The following is a 20,724-nucleotide window of genomic DNA, read 5'->3' as shown; positions in this document are numbered from 1 at the left end:
TTTAAAAAATAAAAAAAATTAAATAAGAAAAAAAAAGAATGGGATTTCCAGAACCCTTCCTTGTGCTCATGCAGAACTTGTACATAGACCAAAAGTCAGTGATTAAAATGGAACATGGGAATACTGCATAGCTTACAAGCAAGGAAATGTGTGCATCAGGGTTATATTCTTTCACCATATTCATTCAATCTGTATGCTGACCAAATAATCAAAGAAGCTGAACTATACAAAGAAGAATGTAACATCAGGGTTGGAGGAAATTCAAAACAACCTGAAATGAGTACATAGCACAACCTTACTTACTGAAGGTCAAGAGCATTTGAAGCATTTACTGATGAATATCAAAGACTACAGTCTTCAGTACAGATTACCACTCAACAAAGAAAACAAAATCTTCACAACTGGACCAGTAGACATTATGATAGAAAATTGTTTTAAATTGTCAAGGATTTCATTCTACTGGTAGCCAATCAAAATCCACGGAAGCAGTAGTCAAGAAATCAAATGACTTAGTACGTAAGGCAAATATGCTGCAAAAGGACTCTTTAAATATTTTAAAGAACACCTATAACCCATTTGTAGGCTCCACACATAAATTAAGCCTCAAGTATATCGCATCTGACAAAAAATAGCCAGGGATATAAATAGCCTTGTTATCAGATAGAGATCATTGTGAAGTTGATTATGACAAATATAGTTAAGTCAAAATGTAATGTCTCATCATTTGATCTCCCTTTGACCCATTTTTAATTTATTCTAATTTTTTGAACTTCCATTTTTTATCTGTTTCACTTTTCTATTGTTGGTTGTTGTTGCTGTTTGATATGTTTTCTGCCTATGACATCCAGGATAGGTACATATACAGAGGCAGTAACTAGACTAATGGTTTCTTAGGGGAGTGTCAGGGGAGGTTGGAGAGAAATGGAGAGCTAGTAACAATGAGGACAAGAAAGAACCTGTTCAGTCATTTGTGGTGATGACTGTACAACTTTTCTCCATGTGACTGAGTGTAGAATTATATGTGCATTATGGACTAATGAAAGTGTTTAAAAATAAATAAATAGAGCGTTAAAGAGCAAAGATGTCACCTTGAGGACCAATCACTACCTCAAATCAAGGTATTTTCCATCGCCTACTTTGGAGTCTAAAACATGGACAATGAGTAAGGAAGACCTATGGAAAATTATGCATTTGAATTATGCTATTAGCAAAGAATATTGAAAGTAGCATGGTCTGCCAGAAGAATAAACAAATGTGATTTGAAAGAAGTATAGCCAGAATGCTCCTTAGAATCAAGGATGGTGAGACCGTGACGCACATACTTTGGACATGTCATCAGTAGGGACTTGTCCCTGGAGAAGGACGTCGTGCTGGAAGATCAGTGGGAGGTCAGTGAAGCAGGAATACCCTCCTGAGCATAACAGGCTCAGACAGAACAAGTATTATGAGGGTGGCACAGGACTGGACAATGTTTGGTTCTGTTGTGCACAGGCATCTGGCACCTAACCACCACCACCACCACCACATGTAACTTGAAGCATATCAACTTAATATTTTTAAAACAACTTTATGAGCCTCTTTTCTGCTGACCAAACCTACTTGAATACCTGTACCTAACCAATATTGGTTGCATGATAAATTAATAAATGCTGCATATCAAAGATTAATTAATATGAAAGAATGAAAACACAAACATATAACTAAAGCATACCAGACATGATGTTCCCTACCTAAGGGTAGCAAAACGTAATGTGCTAATATAAGAAATCTTAGATTAAAAAGCCAATGTTAAAACTTTAAACAAAACAAAAATACTAAAACATGAATTCCCTAACATGGGAATGGGATGAGCAAAGTATATTTGCTCTATTCTAAGTACCTTAGAACACCTTCAGCATATCTGAAACTGAAAGAACTCAACAAAAAAATTCAATCTTTGAATTCCAATTATGAAAGATTCTATGGGACAAATATTGAATGATGCAGGGAACGTGGAGAGAAGATAGAAAGGGTACATAGAGTCACTGTACCAGAAAGAACTTGTCGACATTCCACCATTTCAGGAGGTAGCATTTAAGCAAGAGCCAATGGTGCTGAATGCATTAACCAAAAACAAGGCTCCAAGAACTGGCAGAATACCCACTGAAATGTTTCAGAAAGTTGAAGGAGCACTGGAAGCACTCAGGCATCTATGCCAGACAACTTGGCAAACTGACCGAAAGAGATCCATATTTGAATCAACCCCAAAGAAAGATGACGCAACAGAATGCTCAAACTTTAGAATCATATAAAAGTGAGTAACAATCACTTGTTAATAAATCACTTGTTGATAAAGATCAAGGATTATAGCCTTTAGTATGGATTATAACTCAATATAAGGAAGACCAAAATCCTCACAACTGGATGATAAATGGAGAAAAGGATGAAGTTGTCAAGGATTTTGCCTTACTTGGATCCATAATTGATGCTTATGGAGATAAATTTGTTCCACTACATTTCTTTAGAATATTGAAGAGCAAGGATTTTTTTTTAAGGAGTAAGGTGCACCTGACTCAAGCCATGGTGTTCTTCATTGCATCATATGCATGTGAAAATTGGACATTGACTAAGGAGGATCATAGAAGAATCAATGCATTTGAATTACGGTGCTCGAGAAGAACACTGGAAGTACCATGGACTGCTAAAAGAACAATCAGATCTTTATTGGAAGAAGTGAGGTCAGAGCACTCCTTTGAGTCAAGGGTGGCAAGACTTTGTCTTACATACTTTGGACATATTGTCAGGAGAGACCAGTCCCTGGAGAAGGACATCATGTTTGGTTAGGTAGAGGGAAAGTGAAAAAGAGGAAGGCCCTTGATGAGATGGAATGACAAAGTGGCTGCGTTAATGGGCTTGGGCATCAGAGCAAGTGTGAGGATGGCACAGGACCGTGCTATGTTTCATTCTGTGAACACAGGGTCACTGTGGGTCCGAGCCAACTCAAGGGCACCTAACAACAGCAAGTACCTTCTTAACAATGATCTTCCTTCTCCTCCTAAATGAATGCATTTCAATTTAAATGACAGTGGAAACGTACACCTCCCCTAGACACACTATATAATAAACAGTGGCTTTACTAAATATTATAACCAATAAGACTATTTAGGGTGGTTATGAATAGTCCCCTCAAAATTGTACTGTGTACCCAGTAACAACACAGAACTTAAATGGCAGCAGTTAGTCATCAATTTTCATATTTTAGTATTAATTTATGGTCAATCACTTAGGAAGTTTGGTTACTTTTAATTTAATATTTATAAATTCTGAAAGCATATTTTATGACTTGTTCATTTATGATGGCTCCCATTATAACATTTTTCACAACTTGGCTTATTGAAATAAACCTTATGTTTTAACATCCACAGAAAAAATTTTTTTTATGGAATTTGACCTTGATGTCGTTATCTATAATAACAATGTAACCATTTAGGATTCGTTTACTGCTTTTATAGTCATTGAAAATGAACCTTTGTACATCCAGCTAAGTGAGCAACTTAACAGAATTTCAAATGGCTTATTCTAAATGTGATTTATTTAGGTACTCTTTGTGTTGGTCATATTTGGAAAAGATATCACCCGCATACATGTACATCAACATGGAGAAAGTATTTCATTAGCTATGTTTACTAAACAAGAGCATTCAACATTTTTCAATTCCATATGTCAATTCTACAAAGGTACCCCATACACATACAGGTTGAAACTAATGAAGGTGGTTTTTGTGGAACAAATTTTAATCAGGTCAAGTCTATAATTTACCAATATAAACCAGAGAGCAAGATCCTATCAAAATATTGCCTTCAGAGGGAATCTGTTGGCCCATATAAATTCAACAGTAAGAGGTCAACCCTGAAGGTTACAGGGATTCCAAAGGAATATTTTTTTCAAAGGACATAGGACAACTGCAGGGGCTTATTATGAAGACATTTTTTAAAGTGGAAAATTGCATTAGTGCTAAAAAGGTCAGTAAAGATGATCGAGATTCTACGCTCCACCCGGCCCCACCACCACCAAAGCAACAGTGCACCTGCTTCTTCTTTGAAAGTAAGGAGGGTTGTACTATGAGAAATTCACTGGGAAACCTTATTCCATTCCTGATTTTGCTCCTCTAGACTTCTTGTTCCCCAGACTCAAAAAATATTTTAAAAGAACAGTTGGAGTCTCAAGAATGCCAAAATGTCCTTTTCACGTGGTATAAATCAAAAGAGTGCAGAATTCTTTGGGGAAGGGTTTGAGAGTTGGAAATACCACCTTTAGATGTTTACAGACCTAGATGAAGGGTATGTCAAGAAACAAAACTTAATATTTTGATACTTTTAGTTAATAAGCATTTCTATGATTTTATAACAGTACTTTTTAATTTTCTTCATAAAGTCTTAGAATTAGCCTTGGTTGAAATTAAGGGTTTTTAAAGTTTTTAAGTGAAAAAAAAAATCCTTATTTTTCTACTAATTTGAGGTCTAACAATTCATTTATTTTATGAATTTGTAATTACATTGCAAAGGAAGGAAATATTAATTTAGTGGCTCCACAGGAAACACAGAGAAACATACTTAGATGTCTTGGTAGTCAAAATGGGAGAAGGGGTCCTCATCCAGCTATTAAGTACAAAGCCTAGGGCAAGTGTATTTCTTCCCCATTAATTGCCCCAAATAACTGCACACAGACAAATGTGATTATATTCAAAACAATTAATTTTCAAATGTTCCTTTCAGATTTCACAAAACCATTGTTTTTTTAAGACATCACAAGAGATTTTTATTTTGAAGCACCCAGGAGAGAGAAAACTTGACCCCGCCTGCATGGCTGGCCTCAATATTTCTTGCTAACAGTTTTCTAATTTACCACTTTGATGGGTAGTTCAACCATCTGATGTAGACTAACTCAGAATGACTACAAGATGAAGGAAGGAAAATCTAATGAAGGAGAAATAGGCACAAGGGGAAACATCTTTTCAAAGGCTATCGAATTTTAGTCTTTATCTTCAAATGCTATGAGATACATTGAGATTTCTAACAGGAACCAGCATTTTCTTTCTAGATCCTTCAGAGGCATCTAAACCTATCTTGTCCACAGTTTACTTTCATAGCCTGTTGTCCAGCCTATTCCTTCGCATTCCCACCAACCAACAACTGATTGCTATTTCATTTCATAGTGCCAAAATGTGCCCCGGATCTCACTTAAAATTTAGCCATCCTCAGCGATTCTCTTTTGTATCTCATGCCTTCAGTTTGATCACTAGGTAGGCAGATTTTTGCCTCAGAAATGTTTTTCAATTACACCCCAATTTTTTATATACTCTTAACTGTTCTACCTGCTATCTCTAATTACATATAAATAGTTAAACTCCTTGAACTCAGCTATCCATTTCAACTCCCGAATTTACAAAATACAATTTCTTAAAACAAAACATCTAATTTTGTTTCTCTACTTATGAACTTCTTGGTCATACCACTTAGATGTCTGTTCTCCAATTTTAAAATTTTTATTTTAATAAATTATTTTATTGGAGGCTCTTACAGCTCTTATAACAATCCATACATACATTGTGTCAAGCACATGTGTACATATGTTGCTATCATCCTTTTCAAAACATTTTCTTTCTACTTGAGCCCTTGGTTTCAACTCTTTTTTTCCCCCTTCCTCCCCCACCCTCATGAACTTTTGATAAATTATAAATTTAAATGTCTTAAAATTTACAAGTATGAAGGTAGGTGAGTTCTTTGGTTTTTATTTTTTAATGTTACAAGTGTGAATGAAAATCCCAGAATGTTAGAAGATAAACTATTTTCTCTCTGAACAATGAAGAATTTGTCTAACTGAGGAATTGAGTGCATCACTGCTCTCCAAATGGAACATTTGCTAATTAATTTATCGGTATCTTTCAGGATTCAACTTTTTAAAATCTATTTATCTTTCAGGTATGGGTCATTTTGTTAAAGAGTATTCTGAGAAGGCAGTATGAGTTATAAATTTGGCATTACTTACATTTCCTAGACACAATACAAAGTAAAATGCTAAAATGAAGGGATACTTAGGCTGATATATAAGATAACAGCTTTCAAACATAAATGTGAATTTCAATTTCTTATGATACCTATTTATTGATGCTAAAATATATAGTAATGAAGCACTACTTTTACTTGTTAGAGTTCTGAAGCAAACATTTTAAAACAAAATTTCTCTACCATATAGAACATTTTGAAATCTCCTAAAACGATAAAGTCCAAACTTTTCATCATGTCATCAACACTCAGCTTACTTTCCTGCCAGGCAAACCTTTAGTCCCCCAGCAATACTGTGAATCCCAAACATGCATTATTCCGTGGCTTAAATCTACTGTTTTCTCTGCCAGAAATGCCCTGCTTACAACGGTCTTAGCAAATTTCTGTTCTATTTTAAACATCCAGAAAAAATGTTCCTTGATGAAGTCATATGAAAGATGCAAGACAGAACTAAACACTTTTTCTTTTGTACAGTCCACTACAGCACTTATCACACAGTATCATGTACATACTACATATCTTTATATTATCTATAACTATTATATTCCTAATCAAATTGTAAATCCTATGAATGCAGCATCCAACGTAATAGTCATTCTTGGGTTATCCACCCTAACCCCTTGTTCTTTAGTAGACTCTACAGTTAGAACGCATGTATAAATAAACAGGAAAAATACAAACAAGTAAAAGAGTGAAAAGAAACAAGGAATCTTAACTTGTTAAGTGTAGGACCTACAAATTAATATTGACAAGGAATAGAATGACATTGTCCTCTAATCAGTGCTACTCAAATTGTGGTCCATCCCACAAGCAACGGTCTGAAAAACATGTGCTACTAATCTGTGATAAATGAAATCTAAAACTTGAGATTAAGCTTGAGAAGTGTTATAGAAATGTGAGAGTCAGTTTTATATGTCGACTCCAGTGATTTTATAATTTGGCTTTTAGTTTGTATCTTTATTTCATTTTACCAGTAATTAGTTTTAATTACACTTTATATTCATCAGTGACAGACTGGAAATTTAAATTTAAATGAAAACTGATCCTTTACTACAGACACTTGAAAAGCATTCTATTAGACGTGGAAGGTAAAAAGATAACGAAGGCCTTTAATTTTTTTCACCGAGAGCTTAGAAGGAAGGATATACACTGCACATACATTTTTATAATATGTATTCTCAATATTCTCAAAGTTCACGTCATCGTTTTTTTTGACACTTAAAAACACAGATATCAATAGATATCAGGAATTACTGGTGTCTAAGCGATATTTCTTTCTATTACTTATTTAAATGAATACTCAATTTCAAATGAATAGGAGGCTTATTTTTCACACTGCCTATCTAACATGATGAATGACACAGAGGCAAGAGGCAACCCACCATTGCCGGCTTCTACAGTGTGCTGGCCTATTGCCTGTATGGTTTTGCAGTTTCCCATAGCTCTGCTTGGCTGCATAATCTCAAACCTTGATAATATATAAAATCAAACCAAATTTACATTTTTTTCCTTAGAAACTCTTGTCGATACTTTTATACTTGTCAGAGAAACTCATCATCTATATGAACTAAGTCCAAACCACTCCCGCTGAAAAGACTCCCAATCATGGTGCCTGTAGGACAGAGGCTAACTGCTCCTTAGGGTTTCCGAGGCTTTAAGTCTTTGTAGGAGCAGAGAGCCTCATCTTTTTCCATTTAATGCACTATGCCATCAAGGCTCCGTATATTCTAGAGTAGGGACTGGCAAAAATGTTCTGTAAAAGTCCAAATATTTTGGATTTTATGAGTTAGGTGGTTTGTCACAGACTGGCAATTTTGATATCAATACAAGAAAGCGTCCATATGTAGACCCAATATATACAAATAAGTATGCCTGTATTCTAATAAAATTTTAGTTACAAAAATAGGCAGCAGATCTAGGATCTTTCCCCAAAGCAGTGATTTGATAAACTTTGCTCTACATCATAAGGAGCCCTTGTGGTGGTGTCAGGTAAACTGCAAATTCAATGGTTCAAACCCATCAGTTGCTCTGCAGGTGAAAGATGAGGTTATCTGCTTCCATAAAGATATACAAAGCTTCAGAAACACTAAATAGGGCCATTTAGTGTTTAGTTAGGGCCACTATGACTCAGAATTGGCCAGTCACAGTGGTTATAGGTTTGTTTGTTCTACATCATATATAACCAAAAAAATGCATTCGCTAAGGGCCTTTCATAACAGAATTATGATTCTTGATTATCTTGATAACTTAAAATTTTTTCAAGATGGAGATTCACCAACATCTAGGCAAAGAGAAGATGAGATACTATTTTTCAAGAAAAACAAGGATAATATTGCAGAAAAAGATTATATTGAATAATCTTTTGCCTTGTCTATTCTGACATATGTCTAAGGAAGCTATAAGCCTTCCTTACTATTATTAGATAGTAACACTCCCACAGGCAATAGAAAACAAAGACAGATTTATTTACACAAGTTGCTACAACCACTACAACAAATAGTATACATCCCAAAATCTTAACAGTTCATTTTTAAAGGACCACAAACTTGGTCCAAAGAGTCACAACATCATATTATGGTACTCTTCGTTCAACTTATACTTATTAAGCACCTACAAAATGCAGAGCTCCTGTTTATATTTTTAACACACCTGGATTGTAGATTTATTTCATTAGTGGGTTCAATATTGGCCTTCTCCAGGATGTGGTCACTCCTTTACTTCAAGAAGTGAGATACAAAACTCATTATAGGTCAAACTAAAAGTGACATCAAACCCCAACCTTTCTTTTGCCACCCCAGTTCAACTCTCCAGTGGCATATACATTTCTATGGACAATTATCCTCTTCATTCTACGCTCTAATTCCAGAATACGAGAACAACTGCTGAATATCTGTTATGTTACCAAGGAGTCTCTTAATGTTAGATTCCATATGCCATAACATAATTCAAAATGCTTTAGACTCAGTCCCTCTCTAAAAAATCTCCTAAGATCTCAAAACTTTTATGCGAATGACTCAAAAACATCTATTTCACAACACTAAGTATTAAGTTGTAGTTCTTATACAATGATTTTAAAAACCACTGTTGGACTATGGGTTGCTTTAAAAAGGACAATTTTTGTTTTAATGGAAGAGGCTAACTAGATGAAACACAAGTGTCCTCTAGTTCTTTAATGCTTACCCACCCCCCAACCCCCACCAGCTTCCAACTATCATGATCCCAATTCCATCTTACAAGTCTGGCTGGACCAGAGGATGTACACTGATACAGATAGGAACTGGAAACACACGGAATTCAGGACAGATGAACCCTTCAGGACCAGTGGTGAGAGTGGCAGTACTGGGAGGGTGGAGGAAGGGTAGGGTGGAAAGGGGGAACCAATCACAAGGATCTATATATAAACCCCTCTCTGGGGGATGGACAACAGAAAAGTGGGTGAAGGGAGACAACAGAAAAGTGGGTGAAGGGAGACGACAGTCAATGTAAGACATGACAAAATAATAATTTATAGATTAACAATGGTTCATGGGGGCGGGGATGGGGAGGGAGGGGAAAAATGAGGAGCTGATACCAAGGGCTAAAGTAGAAAGCAAATGTTTTGAGAATGATGATGGCAACAAATGTACAAATGTGCTTGACACAATGGATGGATGGATGGATTGTGATAAGAGCTGTACGAGCCCCCAATAAAATGTTTTTAAAAAAGAAAAGAATGGAAATGGGTTATTAAGTTGTAGTTCTTATATAATGATTTTTTAAAACTATTATTGGATTTGGGGTTTCTTTTAAAAGGACAATGGAAATGGGTTTTCTTGTGGGGAAACATGTTGAAACATTACTGAAAAGTCGCTGCATAATATGGCTCTGTCTACCGATCTGTGGGATGGACATTTTCTGAAAAGGAGCTTGGGATATACCTAGATGTCTACTGATATCTAAAATTTGAGGTGTGGAAATGGAATGCTATCATGTTTTTTACACAGTATTTCCTATTTCTTTTCTTTCCTTTTTAATCGATGATTCTTGTGAATTTACAGGCTTACCATGAGGCAAGGAATGAGGTCAATTCAACAAATTTATACATCTACTAAAATCAGAGAAGATCCTGAAACTAGAAATGCTACACGTGCTGCAATAAATCATGATGGATAGGCAGCTGCTGCTAAATCTGAGGCCCAGGATAAAATGTAAAAGTAATCAGGAAATTATACTCACTTAAGTTAGAGGTAAAAAGTCAGACTGGTCCTAAATGAGGGGCAATTATTAGCAGCGATAACACCAAGTGACTTGGAATGTAGTCTGTCCTGTCTAGGGTGAGCTGCTGACCTTCCTTCTCAGGCAACCAAGCAAGTTGCAGTGTTACCAAGCATGACACATCAGTCATTCTACCACTGGAGGGAGTCTGGCCACACAGCCTTTGATAAGACTTATACTCTAATCACTGCCTGGTCTTTCCTGGCAGGGGAATGAATTAGAAACCCCTACCAACATTATGAGTTAGTTTTAAATGATCTAATGGTTTTCAAGGTTTTGGGTTCTGCATTTATTTAATTTTTATTTTATTTCATATCCCAAAATGGAAACTTAAGTTTCTTTATAATCTTAGGCCAAGTAGATGCATTAAAGGTCACATGTTCTAGTACAGCTTCAGCCTGGTTGGGGGGGGTGGGAGGAGGAATAGAGAAAAGTTGTAAAATGAAAACTGAGGCAAACTCTGAGGCTAACAATCCAAAGAGTAACCATCAAAGCAGGTATCAAGGTCATAAGGCACAGGAAACAGCAAACCAGTAGGTCTGAGATAGAAGTTGAAAACGGCTTTTAGGATTAAGGCGGACAAGAGTATTATTGGTGGGATGGTAAAATAGAGGCGAGTCCTGTAGCTACAGTTCTAAAAGGTACTGTACTTCTAAAAGACATTCTAGAATGTCCATGTCAATTAACTACTTATGAAACAAATGAAAATGTTTTAAGAAATATTTTCTAACTAAACAACATGCAACTGAAAGAAATTATGAAATAAACAATAAAGATCTAAACACTAGGGGGGAAACTAGTAAATCAATCAAAGAAGGTAAGTTATATAATAGCTACCAAGATTATTATCCTTCCCCCCCTCCCCCCCCCTGTTTGAAACTAGCCCAAGCTCCAAGAGCACTGAGGGACATCTTCAATGTTTCTTTTCCGCCTTTTACGACCACCCAGACCAGTGTTTCGATCTGATGGGAAAGGGAACTGGAGGGTGATTATTATCCATTGTGTGGCAAGAATTGTGACATTTTATATAGCTATAGATACAAAGATATATCATACTTTATTTAGTCATTTCAACAATCTTATAGGGTAAGCACACAAGGAAAGCTTAAGGTTAAAACACATTAAGTAATTTGTCCAAAATTTCACATCTATTAAGAGTCAATAATCCAGCAAAGGTCTGATTTTAAAAGAGCATTATGATTCCACTATACTAATGAGCACGTTATCGTTTTAAAAAAAATAAAGCTCTTAAAGGGATAAGGATGGGCACTCCTGCTAGATGTTTGCTTTAGAAAATATAACTGAGGATGCTCACTATCTAAGGATGGAAAGTACTCAGCGGATAAGCATTTTTTGCACTACTTTGTTTCCAACGTTAAAATCTGTTCAATTCATGTCAATAAGCATAAACAGGAAGTCAAAATTAACATATAATTTTAAAAGATAAGAGGAAGTCCAAATTCAAAGTAACTTACTCTCTTAAACATGTAAAAGAGAGCGTCCTTTTCTTATCTTTTCCTTTTTTACCTCCATAGAACTATTGTTAGACAAAAACAGGAATCTGTCAGCTCTGCCAATGTAATTCCTTTAAAAGGTGATCTCTTACTGTCTAGCATCATGCACTCCATAAAGTATTCCAGGCAGTCATAAAATGCCCTACTCATAGGAACAACACTTGTAAAGCCAGTAAGCCTGGGAGGTGGGATAAAGTGCTATACACCAAACTAAATTTGGATTCTCTTCATTATGTTTTACTATAATATGGGATAAGGAGTTTAGCGCTATAAGTGGTAACCTCTAAATGAATCTTTCCTTTATAGAAGGAAAGGAAGCAACAAAGATATGCATGTGTGCTAAAGCGATAACAAGAACCAGAAGTAGCGCTGAATCCTAGGGTCAGGGGAGGCTGTTTTGTTTGGTCATAGGTCAGTGAGGGTCGAAAGCAGCTACACGAAGGAGCAAACTAAGGAGGGCTTTCCGTTATTACCCATGCTTCCAAATAAGAAAGTAATGCTATTTCTCTTCAGTTTTAGGGTTTTTATTTGTTTTTTGGGTCACAATCAAAGTACATCATGTATACAATTAGAGTCTATTTCACTCAGTTGGCATGGAAGCAGAGAAACGCTATTCTATTTGCCGTAGGGCTTGCAGAAACCATGAGATGCACCATACATCTTCTAGAGGTTTCCTAGTTATAAGGCTGTGCAGCACCCTGATTTTGAACTACAAGTAACACCTACACAATGGCCCTGTACCAGCAACTAAAGCACACATGCCTAAGAAATACTATCCATGAAGCTGTGCGTGTGTGTCTCGTGCGGGTGCTGGGGGGCAGCTTAAATGACCCCCTTGTTTAACTTGTTTTTAAAATCCAATTATATAACCACTTGGACTCTATCCATAGTTTTTCAGAAATTAGTAAATACTTCAACAAATTATGAGAAAGGGAATCATTTGTGAATTGTTCCTAACGATATCAACAGATAAACTTATAGTACAATAAATAGCAAACAAGAAAGGTGAACCAAGGAAACATAAGAGATATGCAGGTAGGCTCACAATCACTACAGCTCTTAGATAATAGAATAGGCAAAATAGAAAATAAATGAGCTGAGTGGAGGTGTAAGAGGAAATATTTATTTACCAACCAGTCCTATTATTCTTCCCCACTGTTCTATTCTCTATTTCACTTCCCAAACAATTATTTCTCTTATTTTTATCATCAACAAATTAGTAGACTAAAAAAACAGAAACGTTTCTATGTTCAGATGACTATGTTCATAAAATTACTATAATCCATTTCCCTTTTAGGGATGACACAGGGTTCTTCTACTATCTCCTTATCTTTCTGTGTTACATATTATTAGAAGTAAATGATGGGGCATGAGGGAAAGTGAAAGGAAGTATAATTGGAGCAAAGATCATCTAGCTGAAAATTTCTCAGTAGGAAGAGAAAGAAGGCCAGACTGGTATATTTAATACAGCACACTATAATTTTTTCTGTAAAACGATCCCACCACCACCACCAATTATTCCTATGAAGCTGGTAAGGCACTTTTGGAATTAACATGTGAAGCAGAATCATAAATAGAGTTAAACCGTTAACAACCTCTCTACATCAGTTAATTCCAAATTTTGCACATCTTTTACCAGAAGAGTTTTGCTATTTATTGGCATAGCTATCTTGTAAAATAAAACCATATTTCATCAATCTGTGTTGAATCCTTTACAAGTATGCAGTAAGTAAGAGTATCAGCACCCCCACTCAATTAAATGTTCCATAGATCGGTCATTTTTACAAATTTCATAATGTGAATAGAAACAGCTAAACAGCACAATAAAATAGCTACTATTCTAGGAGAAGAGATCACAGTAAGTGCAGTATTAATTTTTGTATTCTGCAGATTAGTCCTATAAACTTAAAAAAAAAACCTAACCAACTAGTTTTTCCTAAATATTCTCTGAAATACATGGCATGTTTAATTTTAAGGATGGAGACTACTGGAATATGAGGGCAATGAATTGTCTACTTCCAATCACAACTGGAATGAGCTTTTGATGAATCACTGAAGTAAATGAAAATGAATCATCTTTCCTTGAGTCTTAGTTTTCTCCCAAGCCACCTTAAAATCAAAATCAGCTTACATTTTATAATGGTAACATTATTTTTTCCATAAAAGCAGAAACTAAAACACAAATGACTTCCTATGTAGAATACTAAAATTAGTCTTTATGTACCATTAATGAAATTTAAAAAATGAATTTTCTAGACCATAAATATATGCACCTACTGATAGTGAGACAAAAACAGTCTAAACATATAGAAAATACATGGGCCGTTTGCAAGAGTACTGTATTTGTTTATGCACACTGTTTCAGAAATTACTCAACATGGCTTTGCTTTCAATGAGTACTTATTTTATTCCCCAGGTTTATTAATAAACCGGAATCCAGGGCTCAGCTGCCTTAAACAGTGCGAGAATGTCAACACCTAACCAAGTTATCACCATTTCAATGACTTTGGAAAGAAGACCTCTGCTTTCTACTCCCTATTACATACGGATACGTCTTATGAGTTGATTGTGAGCGAACACAACATCACGGCATAACCGGAGCTGACAATAATTTAAAATCGCCCTCCAAATACAATTGCACATGAATGCCTTTTATAGCCAAAAGTGTTCAAGGGGGCCTCCCTTTGATCGTGTGTCAATTGCTTCTCTTTCGTGAGATGTACAAGTCTACAATCATTTAGCTCACTAATCCTGTGAGGGCTGCAAGCGAAGTTTGAGTCCATCTTTCTCAACAGCACCGGCTCATCAACTATTGCAACTAACGCAGCAGGACCCATTCCTGCACAAGCAGGATCTCTCGGAGGCTCCATCCGCTTGCTTCCTTAGGAGGCAACCAACTTTCCCAACAGAATAAACGATCTCACACCACCCCACAGCGGTGGAGGGCTCTCCGCACACTTGGAATCAGCTGGCGTCTCAGGCCCATGCCCTTTCGGATTTTTGACAGTTTCTAACCCTACGGCCTGGGCGCAGGAAGCTTGTGTCTGTCCTTGGTGCTGAAACACGCTCTCTCTCACTCCCCCAGCCCCCACCGCCCCTTCTCTGAAAAATTGTCATCTCACTCTCACTTTGAGGCGATCAAGAGACTTCTCGATCTGGGGGACGGGGGCTGGGGTGGACGGGCGGGGGGCTGAAGGTAAGGGGTTTTCAGAAGGAGCCGGTAAGTTTCTTGGCAGAGGATGCTAACCAGTGCGTGCGCTGAGGGCTGGGAGATGGTGGGAGAAGCAGCCAGGCGCCCCGAGGGCATTCCCCCTCCGCTGGGAGCCCCGGGAAATTGGGACTGCGGCAAAGGTCGCAAGAGCGGGGTGCCGGGGAGAAGTCGCGCTGGGCACCCGCACAGCGGCCAGGCCGGTTGGCGAGGGCTTGGCGGCCGGGGACCCACCGAGATTGACCGCGCCAACGGCGGCGCGAGCCCCGCGTCCTTTTGTCTGTGGGGTCTGCGGGGCGGGCGGGAGCCCGCACCTGCATTCGTTGGCGCCGGGGGTGGGGGTGGGGGGTGGGACAACAAAAGACCCCGCCGCCCGGGCGGGAGGCGACGGCTCGGCCGCTCGGCTCACCGTCCCGGCCGCTCTTACCGTCCCGGTCGCACAGCTGGATGGCCTCCAGGCTGAGGTTTTTGATCACCTCCTCACAGGGGCTGGTGGGGCTGTTGAGGGCATGATCCAGACGCGGCACCTCCATCTTCCAAGCCCCGTCTCTAGCCCGCCTGCTTCGCACCCAGGCTCTCTCCGCGGATCAGGTGGGAGAGAAGGGCGGGAAAAGGAGGGGGAGTGGCAGGAGGAGGAGGGGAGGAGGCCTAGGTCGCCGGGCTGAGGGGCCTGCGCTGAGGCGCCGGGCTAGGGAGCCGCGGCCGAGGCGACGGCCTTGGCAGGAGCTCGGGGGAGTGTGGCGCTCTGAGAGACCCAGCGGGACCCGGCGCGAGGGAGGGCGGCGCGCGCTCCCGGCGGGGAGGGGACGCGGCGCGCGCGCACGGAGGGGAACGTGAGGCCGAGGGCGCGGCGCGCGCAGGCGCGTGCGCTGGAGGGGGCGCGCCCACCTGCTGGCGTGCAGCGGCCACCCCTCCCCCCGTGGCCACGCCCTCTCGCGCTCACGCGTCCCCGCGCCCTCGTGCCGCGCCCCCGAGGCCCGGCGCGCGAGGCCGTGGCCGGCGGAGCCGCGGGGCTGCTCTCCACCCGCGGGCTTGCCTCGCCTGACACCTCCCCCTCCGGTGATGGCGGTTTGGTTTTTCCGTCCTTCTCCAGCGCGTCGCGCGGAGCCCAGGTTGACACGGTGGCGTTGGCGAGGCGAGGCGAGACAAGGCGAGTTTGGGGGTTTGTGGAAAAAATGCCAAAACCCGAGCCTAGACCCCAAAGTCCCAGGCTCTGCGCTGCCCACGCCCTGCTTTCTCGCTCGGACACTGCGGAGAAATGAAAGAATCGGCTCTGAGGAGAGCGGGAGTTTGAGGACAGGGTGGGGGCCACCTGGAGAAGAGGCGAAACTGCCAAAAAGGCGAGCGGAAGAGCGGTGCTGGGCAGCGTGCTGGAGGCCGGCGGGCAGCTGGGAGCCGCCTTGCGGGGCCCTGCCAATGGGCCTGGGTGTAGGGGGTTGGCTACAGTTGGAAGTGAAGGTTGACCTCTTTGTCACCTCTGAGCCAAAGGAGTCCTAGGGAAAAAAAACAAAAACAAAAAAAACCAAAGGAGCCCTAGGGACAGCAGGGGTCCACACTGGGCTGCGAACCGAACCACAAGTCAGCTGGTCTAAACCAGTGGGGAGAGGGGGTTTTCTTCTCCCCTCAGGAGTTACACTCCCAGACAGGGGCAATTGGACCCTACCCGTCGTGCAGGGTCAAAGTACATCAGAATCGACCCGATGGATGGCCATGTGATTTCAGTTTTTTGGTTTGAGGGAGCTTTCAAAAAGAGCAGAGCTTCCTCCTCCTCTGAACGTGTATGTTCCTTAGGAATGAAGATCCCTTTTACTGGTTTTCCAATTGCAAACATGAAGGTTAACCAATAAAGTTAGGAGAGACTGGTCCCTGGTGAAGACATCATGCTTGGTAAAGGGAAAGGGCGGCAAACAAGTTTGAATGGCCTAGAAGACACCTGACAACAGCTGCTTGCCAGACCTGTCCAGCCACATCCATTTAGCTGGCTGAATCTCATTAAACTGAAGGCCCGTTTAAGGTAAAATAAGGCGGCAATTAAAACAAACAAAAACTTGGCGCCACTGCAAGTTGATTAAAAAACATTTCAGAACATAATTGAGAATCTTAAAGAGAACTACCCTTGTTGTGACTAACATACTAATGAAGATGGATCTCCTCTTGCAGTTTGAGAGAATCCCTGGGTCAAGGTAGGGGTGTCCCCAAGGAGCTGGTAAATTATTACCTGTCAAGAGATATGACAAGAAGACACTTATTGGTGAATTTCCTGTGTTCTGAAGCCTGGCTCTGAAGGATTAGAAATATATATTGTCAGTCTAACCACAGTGCTTTTTATCTTTGGGGGTACCCTCAGATTTACAAATCTCCAGAGGAACCTTGCAAACTTGAATACCAGTTTAGTGAGTTACATATGAGAAATACAATTCGATCATATAATTATAGTTGAAAATAAATATTTATTAAATACCTGCTCTACCCAGAACTAGTAGGAGAAAGATGTTGCTGTCTACTTTCCCTAAAAATTAAACATTGGGAAATCCCGTGGGGCAGATCTACTCTGTCGTGTACATATAGGGCCAATACACATGGGAGTGCATTCAATGGCAGTGGGTTTTGGTTTATATCCAGGACAAAATGCCAGCTGTAAAAAACAATTCCAGGCAGGCTACAAGAAAAGACTGATCAGTCGGAAAAATATCACAGATGAGGTTCTCCTCTAGCACGAACGTTGAGAGCAAGACCATAAACAGCTAATCATACAGACCAAAGGAGGCAGAAGACGCCATCCAATCCCAATACTGTACCTTTTGTCCCAATAGCTCCAAGTAATTGAAACTCTACTTATATTCTCAAAGGCCATCTAAAGTAATAGGGAGAACAGTAAAGCTAAGAGACAAGATGTTACCTAAAGAAACTGAACTTTGCTTAAAGCAACTGACTAAAATATTGATTGAACCTAGGGTCGAAATTAGAATGAAAACAGGTTGTCCCTCTTCTCCCATTCCTCTGTGAATGTAATTTCATGAAGGTGGCTGAAACAGTTTTAAATAAAAGGAAAGTTCTACCTTTTCACACAAGTTTCAATGTAAGAAATTGCTAAAAAAAACCCCCACAAAATCATTACCTTGAGTGTCCACCATTACAGACAAAAACCTACCAATAGTTGCAGCTCCAACTCAAATGGGACAATGTCTAAGTGTGATTCCCCCTGCCCCACCCCTCCAAATCATTTTATATCTCTGGGCTTTTACTTACATTCATAAATTAGTTTACATAATCTAACATGTTTACATAATAGTTTAGATAATTCACAAGTTAGTGGACATAATGACACTCACAAATTAATTTACATGAATCAGAATCGGATTTTAAAATGACTTTAAATATATCCTTATCCAATCATTTATCCAATGTTGAATCCCTTGACAAGTATTTTATCCTTTACTAAACAGTAACTTAAAATTCTCATGAAGTAATCCAAAATCGTGCCGTTGCAGCACCAAAATCTGTCTTCTGGTCAGGTAAATACAAAGGACTTCATTTTCCTTTCTGTTGACTATGCACAGTAATTATACCCCATCTTCTTCCTGGTGCCCATAAAAATTCAATTCTCTGGATAAAGCATCCTAATTTTCAAAAAATATTTCTGACCTCACATTGCTTTCAGTTCCTCTCTAATCCTGGCACTCTCCTGTGGGTCATTTATTTTTTTCTAAGAGTCCCTAGGTGAATATACCACGTGTGGAAACATAAGAACATAGAAGGGAAAATACAACCGGCTATCACTATTTTTGTTTCATATGTCAGGCATCTTTTAAAGCAGCCCCAAAGCATATGGGATTTCCTGACAGTGATATCCCTCTGCTTCCACATCCTGAGCTGGCAACCTCACAAAAACCTATACCTCTTGCCCTGACATTATATTTCCTCTGTGACTGTAAATTTTAAATACATATTAAATTTTAGTATTTGCAGAGAGAAAATACTCAGTACAATTTGCTGAATTACATGATTGAACTTATGTACTTTGAACCAGTTTAATTATATTGCTGCAACTAGCCTAGGATTGTACCAAAGCCAAAGAAAAGTAGGCTGTAAAGTCCTTTTGGTGGAATTACAAGTGCTGGAGGATCAGAGGCCATTCTTAAGTAATCCAGGGCTCCAGCAAAACCGGATTTTTATGGCGAGGCAGAGGGCAAAGAACCGGAACCAAAACCATAGGTAGAAACAAATTGTGTAATACACACAGGATTGTTTTCCTCACACCACTGTTGTAACTTTTGCCATAATTCATCACCCATCTCCACCACCCTTGCTCTCGGATGCTGACTTCAGATTTAGTTAGATTCCCATGTCACCTGGTATAGACTTTTCCTCATCTTCAGCCTCTTTGATATCCCCATGGTTTACTTCTGCTGATTTCTGCTGGATCTAGTCCCACTTGTGTGCTTAGAGTTTATCTCTTTAGCTTCCAAGCTGCCATCTTGAATGTAGGTGTTATTTAAAGTGCAGCCTCTGACATTATGTTCTTCCCTGTTTAAAGCTATTTCCTTTGAGAATTAATGCATTACCATTAATTCTCATCTCTTCTTAATGTTCTTATTCTCACCCTTATCATTGTTAAATGCCCATCTTACAATTCTAACCAAAAGCCATTGCAATTGTTTCCAATTGTCCGTGGAACATTTTACATTCCCATCATGATTATTTATTTATTTATCCTTGAAACTGATGACCTTCTCTAACTTCTTCAGTTGTCCTTAACAAAGATCACTCCACTTTATGATTTTCTCTTTTACCTCTTTAAATCTATCATCAAAACCGTGGCAATTTTGTAATATATCTTGAGTGTGTAGCCTTTTCCAAACACTAGTACTATCATTTACATCAAGGAATCCTGGTTGGTGTAATTGGTTATGTGTTGGACTGCTAACCGCAAGACATTAGGTCAAAGCACCAGCTACTCAGAGTGGAAAAGCTAAGGCTCTTTGTTCCCATAAAAATTCACAGTTTTGGAAACATTTGGAAGCAATCTGAGGGTCACTATGAGCTAGAATAGACTAGTTGACAATAAGATTATCACATACATATATGTCCTCATCATGTGACCAGATTATTGAAACCACTACCTATATAGTGTTCCTCCCTTCTTTAATATAAACTGATTCTAAAATCCACACACTAAATCTTTTGATAACCAAAACTTGCTCAGTAAATTACCATGTTACCTATTTCTGCTCTGTAGTTAATCAGAAGTTACTGAATATTTTAAGACAAATTTGTGACAAATGTAAGGCAGTGTCAATGGGATGTTAATCTAACATTGTGGGAAGGAGATTAGGAGATTGTTATAGTCCAGGCAAGAAATTATAAAGTACATAGTGTAGAAAAGTAGAATTGAGGGTGGAAAGGAAGTAATATTTTTAAGAATGATGCTACATTGCTTTGTTTCTGAGATCATAAACACACACATTGCCACTTTTTTAAGAAACGGTTTGTCACCTCACTCACTTATCATACAATTCAATAGTTTAGCACAATCAATTTTAGAGCATTTTCTTCTTCCTTATACTCATTATTAGTGTAAATATATTTTCATTCACATAATGAAAGAGGTAAGGACCAGGTAATATGGAAGGGACCAGATCAAATGCAGGGATGCACATGGTAGACAACAGGGGAGGAGGTGGGGAAAGGAAACAAAAAAAAA

At 39.2% G+C, this 20,724-nt stretch overlaps 1 protein-coding gene and 1 non-coding gene across 4 annotated transcripts in view; both read right to left on the bottom strand.

Moving 5' to 3' along the window:
• Positions 1-20,724, bottom strand: part of PHYHIPL (phytanoyl-CoA 2-hydroxylase interacting protein like) — an 85,015-nt gene that overhangs the window by 26,145 nt on the left and 38,146 nt on the right. Inside the window, exon 1 of one of the 3 annotated variants that reach the window (XM_045291629.1) lies at positions 15,430-15,779. The exons of 1 other annotated variant lie outside the window; for it this stretch is intronic. In XM_045291629.1, the coding sequence (XP_045147564.1) occupies positions 15,430-15,553 (124 nt within the window). In that variant the 5' untranslated portion in view covers positions 15,554-15,779. Of the gene's footprint in view, positions 1-15,429; positions 15,780-20,724 lie in introns of those variants that run through there. One more of the 3 variants, XM_004701100.3, reaches the window with a different exon arrangement.
• On the bottom strand, positions 11,166-11,285 carry LOC115870026. The gene has a single exon (XR_004046495.1). It is a non-coding gene; the product is annotated as a small nucleolar RNA SNORA61 (small nucleolar RNA).

Source organism: Echinops telfairi, unplaced genomic scaffold (genome assembly GCF_000313985.2).
Source record: "Echinops telfairi isolate 266 unplaced genomic scaffold, ASM31398v2 ScPeMD7_70;HRSCAF=299, whole genome shotgun sequence".
NCBI classification, from domain to species: domain Eukaryota; kingdom Metazoa; phylum Chordata; class Mammalia; order Afrosoricida; family Tenrecidae; genus Echinops; species Echinops telfairi.
The sequence above is the reverse complement of the archived record's forward strand: the minus strand, read 5'-3'. Positions and strand labels throughout refer to the sequence as shown.